Here is a 23,866-nt window from a genome sequence, read left to right as displayed (position 1 = left end):
ATAATATGTGCTTCCCATTAAGCATTTACAAATAATCTCTGTCAGGCTAAAAAACCAGAATCAGTTCAATTTAAATTACTGCTGTAAACCCAGTTATAATAGGTTGGACATAGCCTTATATTAAATTTTATTCTGCAATTTTTACACCAGACAAACTGAAGAAAGCCAAACCTGCAATCCATCAAGGAGACAGCAATCTTTGTATATGATTTATTTTTTGTGAAGTCTCAGAAAAATCTCCTACTCCAGACATTTGAAGTGGATGTCCAGTGTCATTCATTTGCTGTTAAATGCAAAAGTGCTCAGAAATAACCTCCCCACCATATGTATATTTTTGCTGCTGATCACTTCCTCTTCCTCCAAGACACACACAATGGAGTTTGGCTCAAATCTGATCAGAACTGATTTGCTGGGTTCTGCTAGTGTTTACTGAAGTGCCTGTGGAGACTTTGGAGCAGTCTTCCAGTACCCCATTTTAAGATTTAATTAGGAGAATCTGTGGGAGAATCATAAATGGTATGGATTGGAAGACACCTTAAAAATCATAAATAAAAGAATAAATGAAAAATCAGAACATTTGGCTGAAAAGTGTAGCAAGCAAAATAGTTAGAGAATTAATAGTTTGGAAAACAAGAAGGAAGTGATGACGCTTCAAGTACACAAAATGTTGCAATGAAGAAGACTGTCATGAGATGTCTCACAGAAAGTAGAACAAAGTGTAATTGGCTTAATTTGCAGAAGATACTCATGTTTGAGAGATATTGAGAAAACTTTGCTAGCCATCAGTAGAGCTGAGTAACTAGTTAGACAGGAATAAAATAAATGTGCTTGTACAAGAGTTACTAAGAATCCAGGAGAACCAAGTATTGAATGAAATTCTTTCCACAGAATTTTTACATGGAACAGGATGTAGAAAAGTGGTCTGTAGTAAGAAAGGAATTTTTCAATGATTTTACATTTGGTTGTGTTGGTTGTTTTAAAAATATTATACAACATCAATTTTGATTCTATTAAATATTATTGTACTTTTTCAACACACAATTTGGAAAATCAGATTTCCTCTCTGATGATATTGTGTCCTTTTGCCTTCAAATAGATGGATTATTATAAAGACAAACAAAATTATATTCAGATAAAATAGTTTAATTCTACAGTTTCTAAATCAAAATACATGCTGATGTAAAACCATTTTTCATGGTGATAGAAAATATCTTTTTGCCCAGTTACTGCCTATATGGAGTACATTGTTCTCCAAGAGCAAAGAATGGAAAGAAGAAACGGATGCACAGAGTTCTGTATCTTATGTAATCAAGTATTTATGGGTCTTGGACTTCTGAAAATCTAACACAAAAATCCAAAATTCAGTAAGCAGTAAATCTAAACTAAAATCAAGCTTTTACACTTAAGATAAGCCTGGAAAGTCTGGGAAAAGGGGATGCAGTGGGTCAGAGATTGGTAAAGCCATTGCACACGCCACATCAGTCACTTCTGTTCACCAGCTTTATGCAAACAAAATGAAACTAGGGAAAAAAAGAGGGTAAGGTACTCTGAATGTCTAGAAATGCCATATTTAATTAAGTCACATTTTGTACTAATTTACTATTAAATTGCCAGCTCCCTAAGTCAAGAGTTCATAGTCACAGGAGTCATAGGGTCAGCACAATATTTTTTATCATCCCACTTAGCACCCAACACAAGGCTTATCTATCCTCACCACCAAAACACAGTTCCTTCTCATTTAGTCTACAAACTGGCAAATGCCTAAATGCACATCTTATCTTAACCATACAAGATGAAAATATACCCTTATGTCTTGGTTAAAAATTAGAGTATGTAAAAGGTAAAATTCACATTTTTCAGCATAGGCCCAGGAATTCTCAGACTGGTAAATATTGTACAAAACTTAATCACAAAGCTATAATTTGACTCTCTTTTTCATTGATGAAAGATATCTAGTGTTATTTTTAAAAGGTTCTTACCTGAAATACAGCAATGTGAATTTTCATCATCTACAGCCGCTGATCTTTTATTACAAATAAAAGGTCATATTATGGCTTTGGTTTTTAGATATAAAATATACTAAGATTTACCTTTTAAGAAAAGACATTAAAAATTTTAATCTAAACCAGCCTGAACCTTCTTTCAAGATTCAAATACTCTTAAGAACTACAAAAGCCATTTTGCTGTCTCCAGTGTATTTGACAATTACATTTCATACTTTTTTGGCATCACTAATATTGTTCTCCTTTAATCTGAAACATACTGTAAGAAATTACGAGTTCACTATTTGAAAAATAAACCATACAAAGAAGCTGCTTGATTTGGAAAATAGCACCAAACTGTTTCAATGAACATGAAAATGGAGAGGCCGTGGGGAGACTTGCAGGAAAAAGGGACAATTTCAGTAGACGGTGCCAGCTCCATAACTCTGTACTAAATTCATATAAAATGGCTGACCAGCAACATTTGTGGATGGGAGTCAACATATTCAGAAATGAGGCTGTGTACCATGGTGACAAGGGGTGACATTGAGATCTACACACAGAGCAACGTTTTGTTGTCATTGTAGGCGGATACCCAGGCTCAACAGACAAATCAGGTCTTTGGGCCTCTCAGGCTGGCAACGCTGTCTCATGTGTGTCCTGGGAACAGTTATAAATAACAAAGTGGAGAACAGATCCCAGTTGCCTCAGGTTTAGCACTTCAAAGCCACAAAACAAAATAAAGATGTATTAAAGTAATCCTAAACCTAAGTAACCCTAGCTTGTCCCTGCCAGCCTGCTGCAGTCCATAATGCAGATGTTTATTCTGTTAAAGCCGGGGGAAAGCAACATCTTTGGGACACAGGAAGGAAGGGAGCGTTGCAAAAATGGAGGCATTCTAAACTATATATGCTTCCATCCTGGATATTTCCTTGACAAATAGATGGTGATTCCTAGTTAGGCATTTCACACTAAATATCAGGTGTCCTTCAGGCTAAAATATGACCTAACCTATAGCCATAATGGGACTTCTGGGAAAAAAACAACCAACCACACAAACTAAAGCCACAAAAATAAGGATTTTGTGAGGCCTAAAAGGTTCTACAGAGTTTTCAAGCTAGTAGCATTTTCTTGGATGACTTTTTAAAACCTGCTATTCTCACTTCTAATAATTTGTATAATAATTGTTTTTCTCTGACTTAATTCCATTGTTTCTTTTGTCAACTCTTTCTCATTTTAAATTGACACCAGAATGAATGGCATTGCAGGCTGAAAGTGGGTTAGATACAGCCTGAACTCCTCAGAGAGATGAATTTTCTAATTGTGACTGAAAGATAGGCATTTCCTCTTGTGAAGCTGATTCAAATTTTTTGAAGGAGATACAGTGTGCAGGAGCACAGTGAACAACATTTTGAGAAATAACTCTTCTAACCCATCCAAGTCTCAAGATCTAGTTTGGAGTGGGTTTTGTTTTTTAAGTGGAGAACAGTCCCTGAATAGATTTTTTCCTTGCAGGCACATGTGGCTTCTTCAGAGGCAAGCTTTCAATCTTCCATTAAAAAGCTGATACATTCATTTTGAAACATCCTATGTAATTTTCACAATTAAAGCACAATATGTTGTTCCTTAAATTTAGTATGCATTTTCTAATTGGTACAATACACCGATCTTTTCAACAGCTGTTATAGATGGTGTGGATGTCTAGCTATTTTCTGTGTCCATCCTCCAGTGCATTATGCAACACCTGATTTTCAGAAACTGCACTTTGAAAGTCTCTTTGAAAATCAAAATTTTTCAGAGGTATTTCAAAAAACTGTTAGTCACTTTTACAAACCTTTACTTTGACCTTTAAGAGTTTGTGTTCCTCATATATTTTGATAGATGAAGATAAGTCAAGAAAATCAGTGGCTAGGTTCTGAAATGGCATGAAACACGGGATGTTGCAATTTCAGTAAGAATGGTATGATTTGTGTCTTCTGGAGCTGTGTCCCAGCATGCTCATAAATTCATCCATTACATATGCAGATCTAAAAAACAAACCAACCAAAAGACCAAAAGTGAGACAAATAAATGCAAAACAAGAATATTCATGACAAGAGTGTATTAACTTTTATTCAGCTGGAGCACGCATGTGTGCTATCCTCTAAATGAAAATGTAGCTGGTGTTTTTGGAATATAATATTCCTGAAGGGAACTGAGAAACAAATTGTAAAGAAGGAAATAGAACAATGAGTAATGTAGAAAATGGTCTAGAAAAAGGATAGCCTTAATTTTTTTTCTGATTACCAATTAGCATTCAGCTGTAATTCAGTAACTGAAGGAATTGCCATCACATTTAAAGTTTTTCCTTGTAGAATTAAACTATTTCATCTAGTAAACCTCACTATGTTTTATCCAGGTTGGCTATGGAAAATTTCTGTTGAGGAACATCAGCACAACTTTTTAGCCAGCACAATCCTTTGAAGAGCTTATTTGCAAGAATAAAAGTTATATATATATATATATATATATATATATATATACTTTAAATAGTAGTCAAAGAAAAGCTCATATGTGGTTAAGGCAAGTTAAAGTGAATGATTCTTCAATTGCTTAAGGTAATACAATGGATATTTTAAAGACTCTTCCCAAAATACCCAAGACTTTTATTTTTAAGTCTTTATATTGTAAAAATCAATTTGAAAGCTTCTACTGCATTATTTTATGAACTACTATTTCACCTTTCTTTCCTCTTTTATGACAACATGCAGTAGATACAAAACTGGTCCGTTTTGTGATGACATTGCTTATATTTTCAAAGTCACCATTTTGTATGTTTAGCTGAAGTTAGAATTTTTTTCCTCAACAGATTGCCAAAAAAATGAGCATTTTAATACAGAGAAAAAGACACAAAGCCTTATGTAAATGTCTTTTTTTTTTTCTATTCCACTCCTTTTTCTGGACTTTCATCAGTAAAGCAGTGACTAGCTCCCCCTGAACAAGTTTACTCTCAGTGATGACTAAATTGGAAATCCAGGCTGACCCTTGTATTCACATGTTTTTCATAATCTGGGAATAGGCTGTTCAGAGCTGCACAGGATGTGCCTCATTTCGAATGCTGGTTCATAACCCATGACTAAAAGAGTACATGCAAGGAATACAGTTACAACATTTGCATGAATTACTGTCATCCTTTTCTAGGGCATTGTGTAATTCAGCTGGGATGATGAAGCTTATCCAGAGCATGATCTAAGGGCCGTCAAAATGAGAATTAAGGTTTGTAGTTTTCATCTGAACCTTAGAAAAAGTTGGACTGCAACTCAAGATACTGCAAAATATAAAGAAAGGCCAAAATCTGATGAAAAAGCTGCTCACTGGAAAGGAAATTAATCTCCTATTACCTAGAGTAATCCTCGCTCCTCTTCAGTCATCACTTCCTTTTTCACAGCCCACACTCCCAAAATGATACTCTTTTCTGGGAAAGTGTCTTTCTCAGGGACTTGTAGACTCCTGGAACCATTGCTGATGTCAGCACACTCTTTCATACAAGAAATTTTCCGGAGGACAGAAGGCTGCTGATGGTCACCTAGAAACCAGGCAGGAACAAAATGTAACGCTGTCTGTCACTGAAGCACAGCAAATGGAGCACCTGAGTACTGATATCTGTCTATCAATGTCTGTGTGAGCAAATATTTTTGCCTGCATTTTCAATTTCTTTAATTAAAGGTGAAGTAGTAAGGTCAAAGTGAAGTTGTGGGATCTTTAGTCTGCAATCACTTTTACTTTTCCCTCATTCTTTGCTTGTAGCACAGCTAGGAGCTGGTAGGACTCATACAAAGTCTAGTTTTACCTATTTCCTGCCTTTTTGAGGGAGAGAGGTAAGATCAATCTGAAAATGTACATCTACACTACAAAAACATGAGGATTAGGCAGGAAATGTTTCCTCCTCATAGGTAGAAGTTAAGTTCAGAGTGTTTGAAATCATAGTGAGCAGTAAGGCTACATCAATACGTGGTTAACTTCAACAGCTACTAGAAAGACCTGGACAACATTATTTAATTCAGAAGAGTATAGAAAAGCCAGGGGAAATGAAAGCCAGTGTCAAGTTTAGGAACAGATATGTCTTTCCAAAGAAAAGAGACCAAAGTGAAGCATATGATTACACTAGTCCTCCAAAGAGAGAGAGCTCTGTCTTTTGAAGTTTGACTGCATTTTGTTCAAACAGTTGTACAAGTATTGCTTTTCACAGAAGCATAAATAAAACATTACTGGTAGCACACATCCAAAGTCTGATACATTAGCCCTTTTGATCTGTGGAAATATAAGGAGTTCAGGCTGATAATTTCTGAGGTCACAGAGCACTGAAGGAAACTTTCATACTCAGAATATCCAGAAATTACATTTCTTCTCTTTAACTACCTTGTTAGGCAGTGACTGGGTCAATATTTACCTGGATCAGTGTTTACTAAGCCGGGGTGCATATTTACTCACATTTTTAGTAAAGGAACTCCACTGCTAACTGTGAAGAACAGTTTATTACACTTAATGGGAAGAAATTATTATGCCTAGTGTAGAAAGAAGAGAGTCTGTAGTACCTAGTGAATGTGGAAGATGAAATGCTAGGAAGCTGTTCATAAAAGCCCAGGTGTGAGATACCAAGGAGGTGGAGAGGGTTCCCATGAGGCAGCCAAGCAGGAGATCTGTTTTCATCCCTTCCTGATGGGGATTGGCACTTACCTGATGGGGACTGGCACTTAGCTCTCTGTTTTATGAGGACTTTGAGGCAGACTTGCCTGCCCTTCTTTACCACAACAACCACAACAATGCTAACCAGTCTTTGATCATCAAAGCTGGGATTTATTAGAAGGCAACCCAAGAAAATGCCTTTTTCTCTAGTGAAAACTTAGAATTAGTAAGAATCTGTATCTTTGGGACACAGGACACCCTGGACCTGCAGAACAGATCCTGTCCTCCTGCTTTGGTTTCACTCCAGGAGCTTTCTGGATTGCAATAAATATTACCCATTTTTTTCCCAGACTCCCTTAAAAAAACCTTTCCTTCCACACCCAGGGACAGATTTTGTCAGTTCTTCTGAGGAGTCTTCAGCCTGTTCTGGCAGCTCTGAATGCCTGCTGGACATGCCTCTTTTCCAGCTCAGCCCCATGCTCCAGGAGCAATTTCCCCAGGAAATGCTTTCTCCTTACAGGGCAATGTTCATCTCTTTCCTGCAGAGACTTTCACTGGACCCAGGTAAAGCACTCACCAGCAGGCGGGCTTCCTGCCTTCTTTCCCACCAATGCCCTTTGAAAGGTCCACAAAATAAGCTAAGAGCAAATGAAGCAGATGCTATCCATCAAAATTTAATAAAAATATTGTTATATAAATAACATTAACATGCAATTGCCTGTAACTTTCTGGGAATCAGTATTTGGAGCAGCATGTAGCCCTAAAAGTTTGTTAAATTGAAGTAATAAAATCACATAGAAACCAAGACTGTTCTAATGATGATTTTTTATATTGACTAAGCAGTAGCAAACTAGGTCAGACTGAGAAGGACAGCTGATTGACACTAGGCCCTGTGTATGGTCAAGGGCCATAAAATTACATAATCACTTAATATTGTTCTTTGGTTGTTAGTTTTTTTACGGTTGTTTATCTTCTGTGTGACACAGCAGGGGGCAAAGAGTGGGATTAAAGGAATGCTTGTATCAGAAAGGATCCACATTCCCATGAAAGCATGAAAATATTCTATGTGCAGAGAAGGGCAACGAAGCTGGCGAGGGATCTAGAGAGTAAGTCCTAAGAGGAGCAGCTGAGGGAGCTGGAATTGTTTAACCTGGAGAAATGGAGGCTCAGGGATGACCTTATCACTCTCTACAACAAACTGATGGGAGGATCTAGCCAGGTGAGTGTTGGTCTCTTCTCCCAGGCAACCTGCTGTGGGATAAGAGGAAATAGCCTCAAGCTGCATCAGGGCATATTCAGGTTGTATATCAGGAAGAATTTATTCATGGAAATGGTGGTTAGGCATGGGAATGGGCTGCCCAGCAAGGTGATGGACTCATTATCCCTGGAGATGTTCAAGAAAAGATTGGACTTGTCACTTAGGGCCATGGTCTAATTGACAAGGTGATGATCAGTCAAAGTTTAGTCTCAATGACCTTGGAGGTCTTCTCCACCTTAAACGATTCTGTGATTCCTTGATTCAAAACAATTAATAGGATATTATATCCATAGTCAGTGTCATAAGTCCTCTCCCATTCAGTTCCTCTAGTCCACCTAACTCCACTTCCCATTTTGGTAAGGGCTGGACACCTAACGCACAACTCTTCTACTTCTGGGTATCAACAGGTAGCATAAATGTTTTCATTGTTCCTAAAGCTCATAACACCTTTTCCCCTCTGAACTTCTTGGAATGGACTTCATGAAAGAAAACAGAGCCCCCAGTCCATCCAGCAGACCCCCTGTGCTCCACCTGTTCCTGCCTATATCTTCATATTTTGGTTTGAATCCTAATAATGTCTAAGACAAGGAGAAGGAGAGATGGCTGTTCATCCTTGCTCTGCCTCCAAATAAATTACTGAGGCATTAAATTACAACACCTTTCAACCCCATGACAGATATCAGAGCAAATGTATTAAGGCTTTGCTGCAAAAGGATATGAATGGGTTTTGTGAAGCAAACTGACAACAAGTTTACCCTGACCTGTTCCTCATCAAAATCTTGCTTTGAAATGTTTTTAAACACCAGATGCAGCTGGTGACCAAGGTTCAAATAACTGACATTACTAAGATGCAGCCAAGATCTCAGCAAGCCTCATGGCGACACTTCTGGACGAAGATAAGGCTTTGTTGTAAGCATGAAAGCTTGGAACACCACTAATCATATGTAGGAAAATGTCACAACAAAAACCATTAGCAGTCCTGAATCCAGTGGAGAGGCAGGGAAAAGAAGTCAGCTTAAGGACTAGGGGTGAATAACTGATCCTTAACTTTTAGAGTGAGCTATATAAGGAATCTGTAATGTAAGATGTCTGATTACACCTTTGTTCTACAGAGACCAAAACTAACAGACAATTATTCTACCATGCTTTCTTCCACCAAAGAACAATTTTAAGATCTATTATAAGAGCTCTTCTTGAATTTAAATGAAAAGGAGAACTAAATTTTCAAGAGTCTATTATGTTTCTAAAAAATTCTGACTTCTTTTAAGCATCATTTTACAGGCTTTAATTTCAGATTTGCACCTGGTCTTTGCCTAGGGGCAGAAATAAAAAGGATGCAAGTCAAAACACAGAGACACAAGCCTTCAGTATTTAGATAGGACAGCTAACAGCACAGTGAGGCTACACATGTTCACAATGTGTTTGGATTACTAAATAAATAGCAATTGCTGTATTTTCTCTCATTTCAGTTCACTAGACTTTCAAAATTATATAGGAATAAAGAAATTGCATTTTGGCTTCCAGTGACATTTGCATAAATGCATAAAACCAGAAATTACTGAAATAAAATATAAATCTAAACAATAAGTCAGATGCCTTTTTCCTCCCATGTTTTTTAAAAAAAATCTCTTCTGTCTCTTAAAAAAACCCTAACTAACCAAAAAAACCAACCCACTAAAAAAATTAAAACACACAAAAAACCACCAACACAAAACCCAAACAGTTAAAGCTAATTTCCCCTCTGTTTTGCTGTCCTGGTGAGAAGGCAGTGAAAAAAAAAAAAAAAAAAAAAAAAGCAGTTTATATAAAGCAGCTCTAACCACAAATGTTAGAATCATTTTACTAATGAAAACATGATTTTCATATATATCAAAACCATGCTGTCATTTGAAAAAATGCTTACAAACTCTATTATTAGACAAGATAATAACATATTAAACTATATACTACTTATTTTGACAATGATTATACCATAAGCAAAGGCAGGTTGATATCTGTTTAAATAGTTTTACTAAAAGCCAACACTTTTATTCTGATATTAATCTCTAGTTTGCCTGACTCAAAGATTAATTTTATATAATTTCCTTGATTTCCAAATACTATGAACAAGAGGGAAGGCTAAACATTTTTTTCATTAATGAGTCGTAAAACCCCCCCATAGTTAAAACCAAGAAAACTTTCCTAAATATATGCTGTAAGGACATAAATAAAGTAAGCAGGATGAATTACAGCTAAGAATCTGTCTTATAATGTGCAAGTAGTTTGGGATTGTAAACAGATGAAAGAGAAATAAAGCAAATGAAAAGGAAAAAGGAGGAAAAGAAAGCAAAAGAGCTGATAAAGTTTCTGGCTGCAATACAGGAGACATATCATTACCATATGATCTAATGTGGGTGTCAGCCTGGATTGTGTTCATTGAGAGAAACATTTTTTAACTGTGCTATGGAATAGAAGCAGGAGGGTTTTCCACCAAGTGACAGTCACTGAGCTGAATTTACCCCCTCCTCCTTTCCACACCTGCAAAGCCTTCTGCCTGGGTTGAATATTTAGTTTAATTACATCTCAGCTTTGAGAGCTCCTGTTGCAAATCCCTGGATTAAAAGGTATGGTTTTTTAGTAATTCTCCTGAACTATGCTGCACTAATAAAACTTCGGGCAAGTCTATGACAAGAAGTATTCGAACTTTTAAAGAAGCAAGTTAAAAATCCTTCTAAATGTTTAGTAATGTTAAGTTTTCTATGCAGCACTTTTGTTTCTTGGAAACATGAGAATACATTCTCAAAGACTGTGCAGATTTCCTACTGTTTATTTGACTCTTCTGACTCTTGTTTTGATTTGTATAAGCACTGCTATAGTCCTTTCTTTTTCTTTGCTGTAAACTTTTACAGCAGTATATTCTCTGCAACCCAGTGTTTAGAATCGGTGATATAGAGAGTGTAAAAAATGCGTGTATGCTTACATTTCTGCTTTAAACTGCACTCTGTGATTCCTTTCTCCTGTGTTTCTTCATATATTTTTCAGACACTGATGAATATAATTTCAATTTCGGAGGAAAAAAAACGTAGTAGTAAGTTAAACGGGCTCTGTGTGTGCCTTTGTAATGTTAGAAAGTGCTATGTTACAGGGTACAAACAAGGGAATCATGATTAAAGAAGGTTCTTATGAATGAAAGAGTAGAAAAGAAAATTCATAGAGTTTAAACTCCTGTTAACAGAGTTTTATTGTCTAAAACTTCCAACTCCTATATTTGCATATATAGACTTTATTGCACAAAATGGGCAAAATATAAAATGGAGGGGAATTTTTTGAAACTGGAAAATATTGTTTAGCTTGTCTTTTTGAAATTTTGAGAGCTTTTTGACAGTAGGTGAACTAATAATTTAACCTTAAGGTAAACTGACAAGAAGACCACCAATACAGTGGTGACGTGAACTGATGGAGCATATTTTCAGTGGTATTTTAAAACGAAATGTGGCCAAGCCTATGGTATAGTTTCCTCTGCTTGTGGAAAACTCTTCTTCATTGTAAACACATATTTAAAGGAATTTTAAACAGTTATATCCTGCAGACATAAATATTGTGTCACAGAATTCAGATTTTTTGTCCTCTCTACTTTTTTTTGTAAGTGAAGTGTAAACATTTCTTGGTAGTTCAGTTTTGTGTACATCTTTTCTTTTGTTTATGTTCAATTACACATGCAAACAATAGGAACAGATATATGTGTCTGCAGAATGAATGCATATATGCCTGAAGATATATGTTCCTATATCCTGATTAATATGTAGCTAGTGTCTGTTGTTTTCTCTGCTGTATCCTCAGATTATATACTTGATATCCTTCGTTGTCTTACAGTTTTCCTTTATAGCCAGCTCCTTCTGATTTCATTAAAGTTTTTACAAAACAGGGACCAAAGGAAAGGCCTGCTACAGGGTTTAACTGAGATAAATGAAGTCATCAATATTAATGTGAATAAGAAGCAAAGTGTGAAGACACTTCCAAAGTGCCTTTGCATTTTTTTTTTCTTTTTTGGTTTTTCTGAATGGTAGTAATTATACTCAGGATAAGATCCTGATTGTGCATTCTTGGGATGGGTGGTACTTCAGCAGTGACCCTGAGAGGGAATAAAGAAGTTTTAAATATTTTTAAATGTTTTTAAAACATATTAATACATTAAAAAAGACTGAGGAAGGATTTTAAAGGTCCTGACTTCCACTGCCATTCAAGGATTAGTGTGCAGCATTCCCAATTTTTATTGTTGTTACTATATACTCTGAAAATTAATTTGCACTGGGGTAATGTTTTATTGGTCATTTTCACAAGGCAGCTTATTGTGATGAATGGTGATGGTTTAGCAAATTTTTGTTCTCATCTGAGATTATTAATAAATTGCATTTTTATTTTACAATAATTTATACATGATGATTACTCTTTCAAAAATTGTGTTTTAGATGAAACCCTGGTAACAGCTCACTGCCATCCATTTACAGCACTTTGCTGTGACATCCTGACACGTCCCTGCACTGCCTGCACTGGCAGGGGTGTTGGAGGGAAAGGGACAAGGGACACAGCCCCAGTGTCAGTGGGGAGCCAGGGCAGGTGGAAGCACAGGAGGATTATCCACATGGGGACACAGCCTGCCCCTGCTACATGTCATGAGTTTACACAGCACTGGCTGACAGGACATACTAAAAACTCTCCACCTGATGTTGGGGTGTGTGATCCCCCTCAGTACATGCAGTAAGGAATGTAAGTAAGTAAGTAATGTTCCTGGAACAGAAGTACTTTCGTGCCCAAGAAAACAAATATGTCCCTGAAAGAGACAACATAAGCAGTGTTTTACTCCATGTGATTTCACTTTGAAGTCTTTGGGGTGTCTGAAGATAGTAGATGCATGTCTTCCTGTCAGGTAGATCACAGGAATACAGGCTATGATTTTAAGACACCAGCATATTTTATAAGGCAACCTAATCATCTTCTCAAGAAACAGACCTAAAGGTTTCTGGAGAACTGTATTATTGGCACCTGTAGGTAGAAATTCATAAAGGAAAATGAACTCAGACACAATATAAATTGTATCTAAATCCAATCTCATGGCTTTTTCATATATTCAGCTTTTTTCTCAACACTAACCATTCCTTTTAGAGTACCTGGTTGTAGTATGTTAGAAAAGGAAGCTTCAGTTAATTACTCTCATGTAATATCATCTGTTCATTCTTGTCATCTACCTGGTAGGTTCCATATGTCAAATTAGAGAGGGAGACAGTCCTCCTCTTCTGCCTCTCCCAGTTTTCTTATCCAATAATGAATATTGAGCTTAAAAATGCTCTACCACACCTCAAGCTGTTAGATAGCTTCTTCTAGAAAAGGAAATAATCCCAGCTAGCACCCAGGCAAGGTGTTTCTAAGATATTGACCTGAAGATTCAAGTGGACATTTTTGCTTTTATTAAATAAAGAGCACCATCTGTATTTAGGACTATGCCATCCATTTTAAGAAAAAGCTTCTATATAAATGACAAGTTTGCCTTTGTGTCACTTTGTGTCACTTTGTGTCACTTGGCAATTTGAAGGCAGATTTGGTTTTGATGGTTTTGGAGTTTTGGGTTTTTTGTTGTTGTTTTTTGGTTTTTTTCCTGTGGGTTTCTTAAATCAATTAAAATTAGTAAGGTTTGAACTCTATTATCTAAAATACACAGTAAAATAAAATAATATTCAGAAAATTAGCTGGTCTTTACAGCCTTGATACAAAACCTGCAAAGAGTTTTGCAATTTCTCCTTAATGCACAACAAGACAGGTAGCACCAGCTAGAGTGTGTTGAAATGCATCTAGGCCTAAGTCCTGAGAACATGTATTTAAGCAGCTTTTCTTGTTAATATCTATGGCAATACTTACTTGTATAAAGTTGCTCCTGACCATGAAAGTCTGCAGAATGAAGCCCTGAAGTCCTACTAGAAAATGTGCGCACAATGCTGCAAGTATCAATTCAAATGCTTGTGCAGTGCAAAACAGAGGATTCTCAGGGTGTATGTCAAAATTTAGAAAGAAAGCCAAGAATATTCAATATAACACAACAGTGTATTCCATTTTATTGTGCTGTTTGAACTAGGAAAGAAGTATAGTGCATTTAAACAACTAAAGATCTTCCCCTCACTTTCCACCCTGTCACTAAACCCTACTACTCTTTCTCAGTCAGTTTTACTAGGCTATAATTTAAAACACACAGCAAGCCAACACTTAAATATATTTCTCAAGACATGAAATACTGAATTACAGTGAGTTTGGGAACCTCAGGTTTGTCCCCAGGGTCAAACCCATTGCTATGAAATAAATGCTAATGAAATCAAATAGACTGTTACGTTGGCAGAAAACAGGCACATGGAAAATGTGGCTTATTGCTTTGACTCTTCTGCATAACCAAGTTGACAGTGCTGCCTGTTCCTAAAAAATATTACTTTAAATATGCAAAGAGATGTGTTTACAGTTGCCTTCAAACTGCTCTGAAGAAAAAAAAAAAGGCCTATTGACAAGCAGTTACCAGACTCCTCTCACATAACTGTCCTATTTTTACAATTCAGTTTTCTTTTTTTGAAAGGAACAGTTATGCAATTGGTGGATGTTCTGGACCTCCTTCAGGAGGAACTGTGCAGCTATGGGAAACTGCTACTTTTGTTAATCCGCTGCTCTGAATCCTAGGTTCTGCCGGGCGTCGATGAACTAAGCCATGAGGAGGCTGGCTCTGCTCTTTGTGCTCCTGCTGCCAGCATGCTTGGCCAAGCCGTTCCACCAGCAGGGCCTCTTTGACTTTATGCTGGAGGATGAGGGCTCAGCTGACATGGCTCCAACAGATGATCCCGTCATATCCGGCTTTGGACCGGTGTGCCCCTTCCGCTGCCAGTGCCATCTTCGCGTGGTGCAGTGCTCTGACCTAGGTAAGCCCAAGAGCATCTCCAGAGGCTCTGTGCTCACATTCTAGTCCCAAGCTAGGGGCTGGGATGGTGAGGCTGCCATGGACTGTCACTCCCTAACTGGCTTTTTTCAAAGAAATATGCTACAGCTGCAGTTAGCCAGAATTTACTATACAAAGTAGGCCACAAAGCCCTGGCAAGATAGGCATTTGTTGTGCCCATGGAGAATGCTGCTTTTTTTAAATGTATATTTTGAATGTGTACATTTCGTTTGTTCTTTGAAATGCCACAGATTTCTCTTGCAGAGAAAATAACTTTTCAAAGTATTCCTTCAGATTAATCTTAAATAAATGCGGTGAGGTCAGATGTGGGGATCAAAATATTTTAAAAGGTTCTAAATTGTGTGGTCCAAGGTCCAACACCTTTAATCATACTGTCTAGTACCTCAACATAGAAGTCATCCCATTTCCATAGGAATATATCAGCATGAAATAAGCAACTGACTCATATATCCTGGAACCAGCTCTTTGGAGTAAAGAGAGCTTGGAAACACACCAAAATAATGAACACAGCATGGAATTCCTTATTAAATATCTTTCTGAGCCACTATATAAGCTGAAACCATGAGAACATTTCTCACAAACTTTTTTTACTCCCTTCTGTAAGGGAGGGGCTTGTGTGAACAGTCAGAGTAGCAGGATATGAAGCCATGTCTGCCATCACTTGGCTTTTCCATGCAGAAAGTCTCTTGTAATGAAGTTGACTTCAGTGAGACTGCTCTTAGTTTAAACCGGTATAATTCAGTCTTAGTTAGTGTACAGTGCAGCAAATCAATTAGAGTTGGTTTTGCTCACAAGAAAACAGACAAATAACTTCTCATGATTTTATAGAGCTTTTTTTTTTTTTTTTTTTTTAGTCCTCCTAGCTCTTTAAATGTGTAGCTGGGTGTTTCTATTTTCTTGTTGTGATGTAGGCTTTGATAATTACTCTAAATCATGGCACAAATCCACCAACTAGAACCTGTGTCTCATTGTGTTGAGGGTTGTTTAATTACAGAAAGGAGGGGAAACATTAGCTACACCCCTAGAAACTTCTGTGAATTTATTAAACTGAGCCACGTAATTATGCAACGGAAATGATTGGCAAAGACTCAGTGAACAATGCAAGCCAAGCTGCACAAAACAGAGGGGGCTAACCTAGCCATACTTTCAGAAATCTTCCATAGTATTGTCCCTCTTGAAAGATGTTTGTTTTTTTTTTTACCATTTATGTGCCAGATAGAGCAAGCATGGAGTGGGGAGTGGGGAGGAGGTTGCCCCACATGCCATGAAAGTCTTAGGTTTTATTGTTGTTACACTTAGTAATGCTGGTGGAATTTAAGTTATTTAGAGAACTTGTTCTCAGCCTGCTTCACTTCTGCAGAATGTAATGAGCTTTCACTTGGTGAAAAAGTAGAGACATTCACACAGGGACCCTTTGCTCCTGTAATTGCTCCTGTGGTCATGCACTTCTTCACACACACATTGCATAAGATACTTCTGGGTTAGTAGAGTCCCATACTGACAAGGAGACTCAGAAATACAGCAATTAATGCCCCAGGTCAGTGTTTCTCTGATAATTTCAAGTGGGGTGAAAAGAAACAGATATATTTTGAGCTTTCTTTAAACCCACATGCTGCATATGATGTAATGAAAAGATTGTGCTTTTGGATCAGCTGGGCTGATAGCGTCCAGCCTTTGGGTACGAAGGAATAGAGATCTCCCTGGGCTCAAAATATGCAGCCCTGAAAAATAAATAAATAATATTTCCCTGGCAGAGCTCAAGGAAATAGTTATCAAGCAGTGCCAGCCTTGGCATTAAGTTTCACTCATCTTTGTCACAGTCCCTGATGGGACACGGTCCAGCTGGGAGGCTCGTGAAGACACAGGTCTGCTGGCTGCCCTGCAAGCTGGGTCAGGAGAGCTGTGTGTCACCTGCTCACAGGCAAACCTGCCCTCTACTCTTCTGAATTCTCTCCTGTGTGACACACCCAGGCAAAGTCGAATTTACCTACTGACTTGAGAAAAGGCAGTTGCTAGCCTTTTGCTGCAAGCTGTGGAGGTGACCTCGTGTGCTCCTGAGCTGTGGGATGAAGGACACTCGTGTTTCAGGGATCAGGAGCTCAATTTGCACACAGAAGGCAAGAAACTAGCAGTGACAGTTCTGCCTCCTTATTAACCTGTGCTCCTGGCCTGCCTCTCCCTTCAGCTCTGGGCTTTTCCAACCCAACCAAGTTAGCTAATTCTGTCCTCCAAAATTATCAAATTTAGTCATCTAGTCCCATGTGTACTAGTTGAAGAAGAATTTCAGGCAATAACAAGGGTCCTCACAAGGACATATTAAGACTTCCGAAATAAATTCTTGCAAAGGAAAGCTGAATCAGGATTGTTTCCCCTACTCACTCTCTGGCATGGAAGGAGCGTTTACAGCCATGAGCCCATGGGTGCAGGGGACATGTCAAGCAAGGCAGCTGGAGGACCCTAACACGGGCAACATATGGAGACGTTTCCTCTTCCTCAGCCTGTTTCTTTTGTACCTAAATGGGCATTTGCTATTTCTAGATTCTTACTTCATAAGGAAAAAACCAACCATCTGACACAGGATTATGTGAATAAACCACATGAGAACTATTGAATCCAGAGTCCAGAGATCAGGTTTGCCCCTTTTCTTTTGAGCACTGGATGGGAACAACAAAAAAAATAAAATCCAAGTTCAATAAAAACAGTGAACAAAAATGCCCAGTAGTCCAATTACACTCTTGTCAGCTGAATTTTTGCATTGCTAGTCTTAAACTTCAGCACATCTTCCTAAACACACACCTACAAATTAATTTATTTTGCTTCCCAGACAAGAGTTGAGTTGACAAGAAAGATAATGCTGCCTTCTTACATCCTGAAAAAGAATTCTCTCTAAGTTTTGGTTACTGATGGATCAAAAGCAGAACCCCATTGCGTACATTTCATGAGATGTAATACCTTGCAAACAGGCTCAAGGATCTTATCAAGGAAAGCCACTGTGCTATCTTTATAAGAGTGCTGCCTTTTATTAATCTACCTCCTGTTGTTAAAAGGGAGCCACAGGTTCACTTTTTGATCATGCTTCAGTATGAGGCATTGCTGTGCTATATCCAGGCTTTCCATAGAAATCACAGACATCCTCCATCAGAGCACAGTACAGGTGGGGAGTAACTGATGGAGCTGCTCAGAGGCCACTTTTCCTGTTCTAAAGTAATATGTACAGGGAAGATGTGCAGTCAGCTGGGCAGGCAAACACGCCTCTCAGAAACCCTAGCAAGGATTAACAGTTCCATTTAAAGTCTCATCCTCCCAAAGGGAGTCTCAAGTAGAGTTCATCCCAGAGCGCCCTGGTAGGCAGGAGGATGCATGTGAGATTACTCATTCCTGCAGCAGATGCAGAACGCTTCACAAGCACACTCAGAGGTGGTGGTCAGAGCTTTCTTTCACCTTCAGATAAGTTTGGCAGCCCCTTCTAAATGAGTAGTGTCTCTATACAGGATGCAATGAGATTGCCCTCCTTGGAGAGTAACAAGACATAGTGGGGGATCTCTCCACCTGTGTCCTGGGAGCATCCATGGACATTTTCTGGTTTCCTAAAGGTGTGGGAGAGAGACATGTCAGCAAACAAAGTTCAAGCAGTATTACTCCTAAAATTCAAACTTTGCCCACAGCTCAGAAATGCAGGGTTTCTCCAGCTTATATAAAGAAGAGTACTTTGGAGATCAGCATGGATGCTGGAGGGTGTGTTTGAAAAGCACTTTGAGATCAGGACATGAAAGGCTCACAGATATGTAAAGTATTATCAATAATTATTATCTGGTAGCATGGGGCAGTTTATCTGAACAAATAGAGTGTCTCAATATATGAACTGATGGCTCTTCAACACTTGAACCATTGTAACATGGCGATTTATTTGTTGGCAAAAGATAATTTATCTCGCTGTATGAAATCTTCCAGAAATATCTGAACACCCGTTTTTCTGATTTTGACTCCATGTGAGAAACTCATTTTTCACTATAAAGGAAATAATCTCCTTTGCAATATACCATGGTTTGAAACATAATATTTAAAGCTAAACGTTCAGCTCAAAATCCTATAGGTTAGTAAAAACACAATAAAAGAAAGCACAGTTCCTTGAGTGTCCAGGCATTAACAAATAAAATTTTAATTTTTTTTTTTTTTTTGTGAATTTACATTGTCACTGATGAGCCTTTAGGACAAGTTATTTCATTTTTATGTGTTTTTTTGTTCTTCTTACAATTAAAATTAAAGTCTTACTCCTTTTATGTTTAATAGAAGCTGATACTCTCATGAAATCCCCTGGCATCATAGAACTGGATCATTTACCAAGTTATTATTATTAAAAAAGGAACCATGATATCTGGGAAAGTATTCTGTAATTTATACTGAGAATAGCATCTACATCACAAGAGCCTTGCCTTAAAACTGACATTCTTTAGCCCAACATAACTTAGGCTGTCAGCACAAGCCACTGGGCATTCCACATGCTGACTGGGTGAATTGGAACACTCTTGACGTGTTGGAGGTCAGACTGGAGGATCTATACCAATTATCACAGGATATTAAGAACCTAAGAGAGGTCTGCTTTCCTTTCACAGACATGGGGTGAGTTAGGCTGCCCATGCAGGGGTTCATCCTGTCTAAAGTGGATGTCAGTGATGGAAACATCCCTCTTGGAGAACCAAACTGCCAAAACAGGGCAATGACCACTGGAGGTTATACAACTTACTTTCAGATTAATGAAGTTATGTTTTTTAAAATTAAGACAAGGAAAAGTAAACCCATGTTGCCATCTTTGTTTTGTGATAAATTTGGCATGGATTATTAATGTTTTTTGTATATACTCTGCTTTGATACAATTTTGGGGTCACTCTGGAAGTTAAAAAACACAAATTAAAGCCCTGTGCTCAGTACATTCCGAAAAATTATTAAATGAAGAACCCAATAATTAGAAAACACTCTTGAAAAATTGTCAAGAAAAAAAAATATTGGCCTGGATATAGACTACTTTATATTAACAAAAAGCTCTTATCCTTTGCCAGTGTGGCAGTAAAAGACAGGCCTTCTTGCATGACCACCTGAATTACTGATGTTCCCGTTTCAGCTGATAAACATGGTCCTAGATGAAAATTAAACCACTTTAAGTACATCCCTTCTTTATTTATTGCTTACTCCAAGGTAACAGTGACCAGCTTTGTATGTTTTCTTTTTGGTCTAAGTTTTTTTTTAGATTTGTTTACTTGCTTCAGACTTGGAAATGCCATTTATGAAAGCCTGGTGGCAGGAATCAAAATGCAGATGGCCAAGTCTAAGTGATACAAGAAGTGACTGTTTTCTGGCTTGCTCTGCCACAATTGTTCATTTCTAAAATCTCCCAATGCAATAATAAATAGCTAATAGATAGCTAGTAAAATGTGAGTAAATTAAAATTATTATAGGTGATTAGATTATAATGTTTAAAACATGCTAAATAATCATTCCTTACATGACCTAGCGTTATGGACTAACAGGTGTGACTGGTATGTGTGCTATGTTCTTAACATATTTGTAGGGAGTGTTACTTGGTAAGAGATATAGCTATTTTAAAAATACCTGTGTTTTCACAACAAAAAGCCTCTGGTATTTAATTGTGGAGGGTTCCCAGCCAAGGAAGAGATAGAGTCCAAAAGCTCCTTCCCAGTGTTCGCTGAGAACCCATAGCACCAGGGAGGAGATCTAGGAAATCGGATCCTGTGTGAATGATAACCAATGATAACAGCAAGAAACTTCTGGCATCAGCACTCAGCTCTCCAGAAAAACTCTGTTCACACAGTCCAGTTACCATGGTATTTTGTAAATCTAATTTTAAGCAGATTTTCAAAACACCAGTTTCAAACCCAGATTGGAGTGTCCCAGCCTTATAAAAATTGAACTCAGTGGTCTGTATTTTGCTTTACACATGCCCTGAATCTTTGATTAAAAGGAAGTGGTCCAAAAGAAGATAATCAGGTTACAGGAAAATAAAATATTTTTTCTGAATATATTTTAGTCTTTTCCTAAAGTTCAAATCAAAAACTGTATTCTTCAATCTATATTGTCATTTTTTACATTTATTCATCCTGGTTTCCATGTCTGCCCTGAAAAAAAAATATTGACAAATGCTGCAATTTTATGTCTCTTTGGCTGTATTGTATTTAATCTGCTCACACAGAACACTGTTGTCCTGTACATTATGAAAGCAAAGGGGATAGATAATCACAGAATCACAGGATATTTTGAGTCAGAAAGGACTCATCAGGATCACCAAAGTCAAGATCCTGGCCCTGCACAGAACAGCCCCAAGATTCACACCATGTGCCTGAGAGTGTTGCCAAGTTATTCTTGAGCTCTGTCAGGCTTGGTGCTGTGACCCCTTCCCTGTGGGGCCTGTGCCAGTGCCCAAACACCTTCTGTGTGAAGAACCTTTTTTCAATACCCAGTCTAAACTTCTCCTAACACAACCTCAGGCCATTCCCTCGGGTCCTGTCACTGATCACCACAGAAAAGCAATCAGTGCCTGCCCCTCCTCTTCCCATCGTGAGGAAGTTGTAAATTGCAATGAGATCTGCCCTCAGTCTCCTCTTCTCCAGGCTGAATAAAAGAGTAGAACTTGCTACTGGGCTTCTCTGCAAAGATAGAGGTGGAAAAAATAAACACCAAAATACAGGGATCTCAAAACCAAGAACCATGCCTGCAAGGGTTTTTTGGGAGGAAAAAAAATAAAAGATGGAATTTGTATTGTAGTTTTCAACTTATGGAGCCAATTATGAGACTCAAACAGCTTTCTACAAATAACCCTGATTTTAGTAAGGTTGCATTTGCTTTATAGGCAACTGTACTGCAAACCTCATATGCAGTCAATAGGAATCAAAAAAGGGGAAAAGCAGTATTTAAAGGATTTATGTACTCTCTGCATGCATACTCATATGAAGGAGCATCCAAGAGAGAATCCCATACCATCTTTTTGTTTGTTACCTGGGACATACTTGGAGTGTTTTTGGTTTCTACAAAAATCTGTTAAGGAGAGGATGCTTACAGTTTTAATTTCAATAAGAAACAGAATGTAATAATTATATTTTACAAATAGCAGTGAAAACAAGAGACCACTTCTGCCCACCTAATGGCAACTTTAAGGACTTAATGGCAAAAAAAAAAAACCAAAAACAAATGGACAAATTATTATATAAATGTCACAGCTTTTAAAACATGTTCAAGTGTAAATGGGGCTACAGTCTGGTCCTGTAATACAACATTAGCTCATCAGAAATGTGCTATAAGACATCCCAGAACCAATTTCTGCTTGCGCCCCCTCTACCACCTAAAATGTGAAAGCCTAGGATGCTTTCAATTTCTATGCTAGAGTACATGTTCTCCCTTCTACTGCTCCAGAGTGGAGCTCAGAAACTAAAGAGTTTGTCAATTAATTAATATTTTAGGACGACAGGGAAGAAAAGTGTCCTTTGTGGTGCAATAATCAAACTTGTCACTGAATATCTCTACCTAAGAGATATAGGAGCAAAGGCAAAGAATTGAATTAAAATCTTAATGTTTTAAGGATTAGGGGATAAAATTTACCTCTCTTCTTTATTCTTTTACTCTGTGGCAGAGAGTTTACATCTTCTGGGCTGGAGATGACTGGTTGAGTTACAGAAGCTCTGGGGAAGCTCTATAACTAAATTTCTGACCAAATAAAAGAAGTTACAAAGCAGATATGTCTAATAGTTACAAGGGTATATATAACACCCTTTAGTAGAAAGAAGGAATTAGCAGGTCTGTAGATATCCGGGTTCAGTCAAGGAATTCTCTTCCAAAATTTGTTTGTTATTCATTGTGTTCAGACATGTCCACGGCAGCTTCTTCCATTTTACGTTTGCACGCGAGAAGGTTGACAACAATTCAAAAACATTTATGAAAAATGGCTGTGTTATGTTTAGAAGTACCTGAAATAACCAGGAACATATCTCTGCCCTCAGGTTATAAACTAGGGCTGTGTAATGACCATGTGGTCAGAACAGGAAGGGGTAAGTTTACTTGAAACCAGAGAAGACCTCCCCCAAATGATTCTTTATGACATTATGTTAGAGCCAATTCTGGTAAATCCCAAAGTAAAAATTGAGGGAACTATCCTCAAATTGTTGTCTGTTGCCTGTTGCTAACTTAAACTGCAGCAGAAGTAAACATCAAATTGCATTACTCCAAAGGGTCGTTCAAAACATAATTTTCTATAAAATGCTCGCTTTTCTGAGTCACTGAAATGCTCTCTTTTGACTGCTGAAGGAATAAATGTTTCACCGTACTGCGTGAGTACTCGTAGATAGCACATCTGCGTTGCAACCACTTTGAGTAAAGCCATTATACACACGGTGCTGGCAGATTGCGTGAATCACACGGGTCAGTTGCTGCTCTCTGATAGGATGTTTTATGTCTGAAACCACAGCAGTGGGAAATAGAAAGCTGATGATTCTGGGAGTTAACTAGAAAACTCATAATATTTGATTTTTATTTCATTTAATGTCTTAATCCCTGAAGTCTAAGGATTATTTCAGAATATTTTTCTGCCTATCTAAAATGCTAGTGTTCTTCAGAAGGCATATACATTTGAGACCATTGTAATTAAAAGTCAGAAGTAGAAGTTGCATAAATTTTAGCTTCAAAAATGTATCATTACTCTTAGGTATTAACTTTTGGAGCCAGGATAATAACTCTATCTGAACCAAAAATGTGACTAGCACTGAAAAATAATTCATAACAGCTGTGGCTTGCAATATTCGTTATGCTTTGAAATATGTCTTCACTACTCAGAGTGGGTGGAGGTGGAAAAGAGCAGAGAAAGCCATACATTTACTTTTATACCTTTGCTAGGGCTTTTATAATTATTAGCACTATCATACTGGAGAACTAAGCATTTGATTGCAGTGTGTGTGAATTTGTTTCCATTTTTCTGTGTTTTCCCCTCTGTTC

General features: G+C 37.7%; 1 protein-coding gene and 1 long non-coding RNA gene across 3 annotated transcripts in view; one reads left to right on the top strand and one right to left on the bottom strand.

Annotated features, from left to right (window-relative positions):
• Window positions 1-1,178: 1,178 nt before the first annotated feature.
• LOC119708267 lies at window positions 1,179-10,354 on the bottom strand. Its single transcript, XR_005259014.1, has 3 exons — window positions 10,282-10,354; window positions 5,363-5,547; window positions 1,179-4,009 (listed from the first exon to the last, which is right to left on the bottom strand). It is a non-coding gene; the product is annotated as an uncharacterized LOC119708267 (long non-coding RNA).
• The window catches only part of DCN (decorin), a 38,875-nt gene continuing 25,363 nt past the window's right edge, over window positions 10,355-23,866 (top strand). Inside the window, exons 1-3 of one of the 2 annotated variants that reach the window (XM_038154441.1) lie at window positions 10,355-10,508; window positions 10,927-10,972; window positions 14,599-14,834. In XM_038154441.1, the coding sequence (XP_038010369.1) occupies window positions 14,627-14,834 (208 nt within the window). In that variant the 5' untranslated portion in view covers window positions 10,355-10,508; window positions 10,927-10,972; window positions 14,599-14,626. The remainder of the gene's footprint in view (window positions 10,509-10,926; window positions 10,973-14,598; window positions 14,835-23,866) is intronic. The other variant, XM_038154442.1, reaches the window with a different exon arrangement.

The sequence above is a fragment of the Motacilla alba genome, chromosome 1A (assembly GCF_015832195.1).
Source record: "Motacilla alba alba isolate MOTALB_02 chromosome 1A, Motacilla_alba_V1.0_pri, whole genome shotgun sequence".
Lineage (NCBI taxonomy): Eukaryota > Metazoa > Chordata > Aves > Passeriformes > Motacillidae > Motacilla > Motacilla alba.
This window is presented reverse-complemented; position numbering and strand designations above follow the sequence as displayed.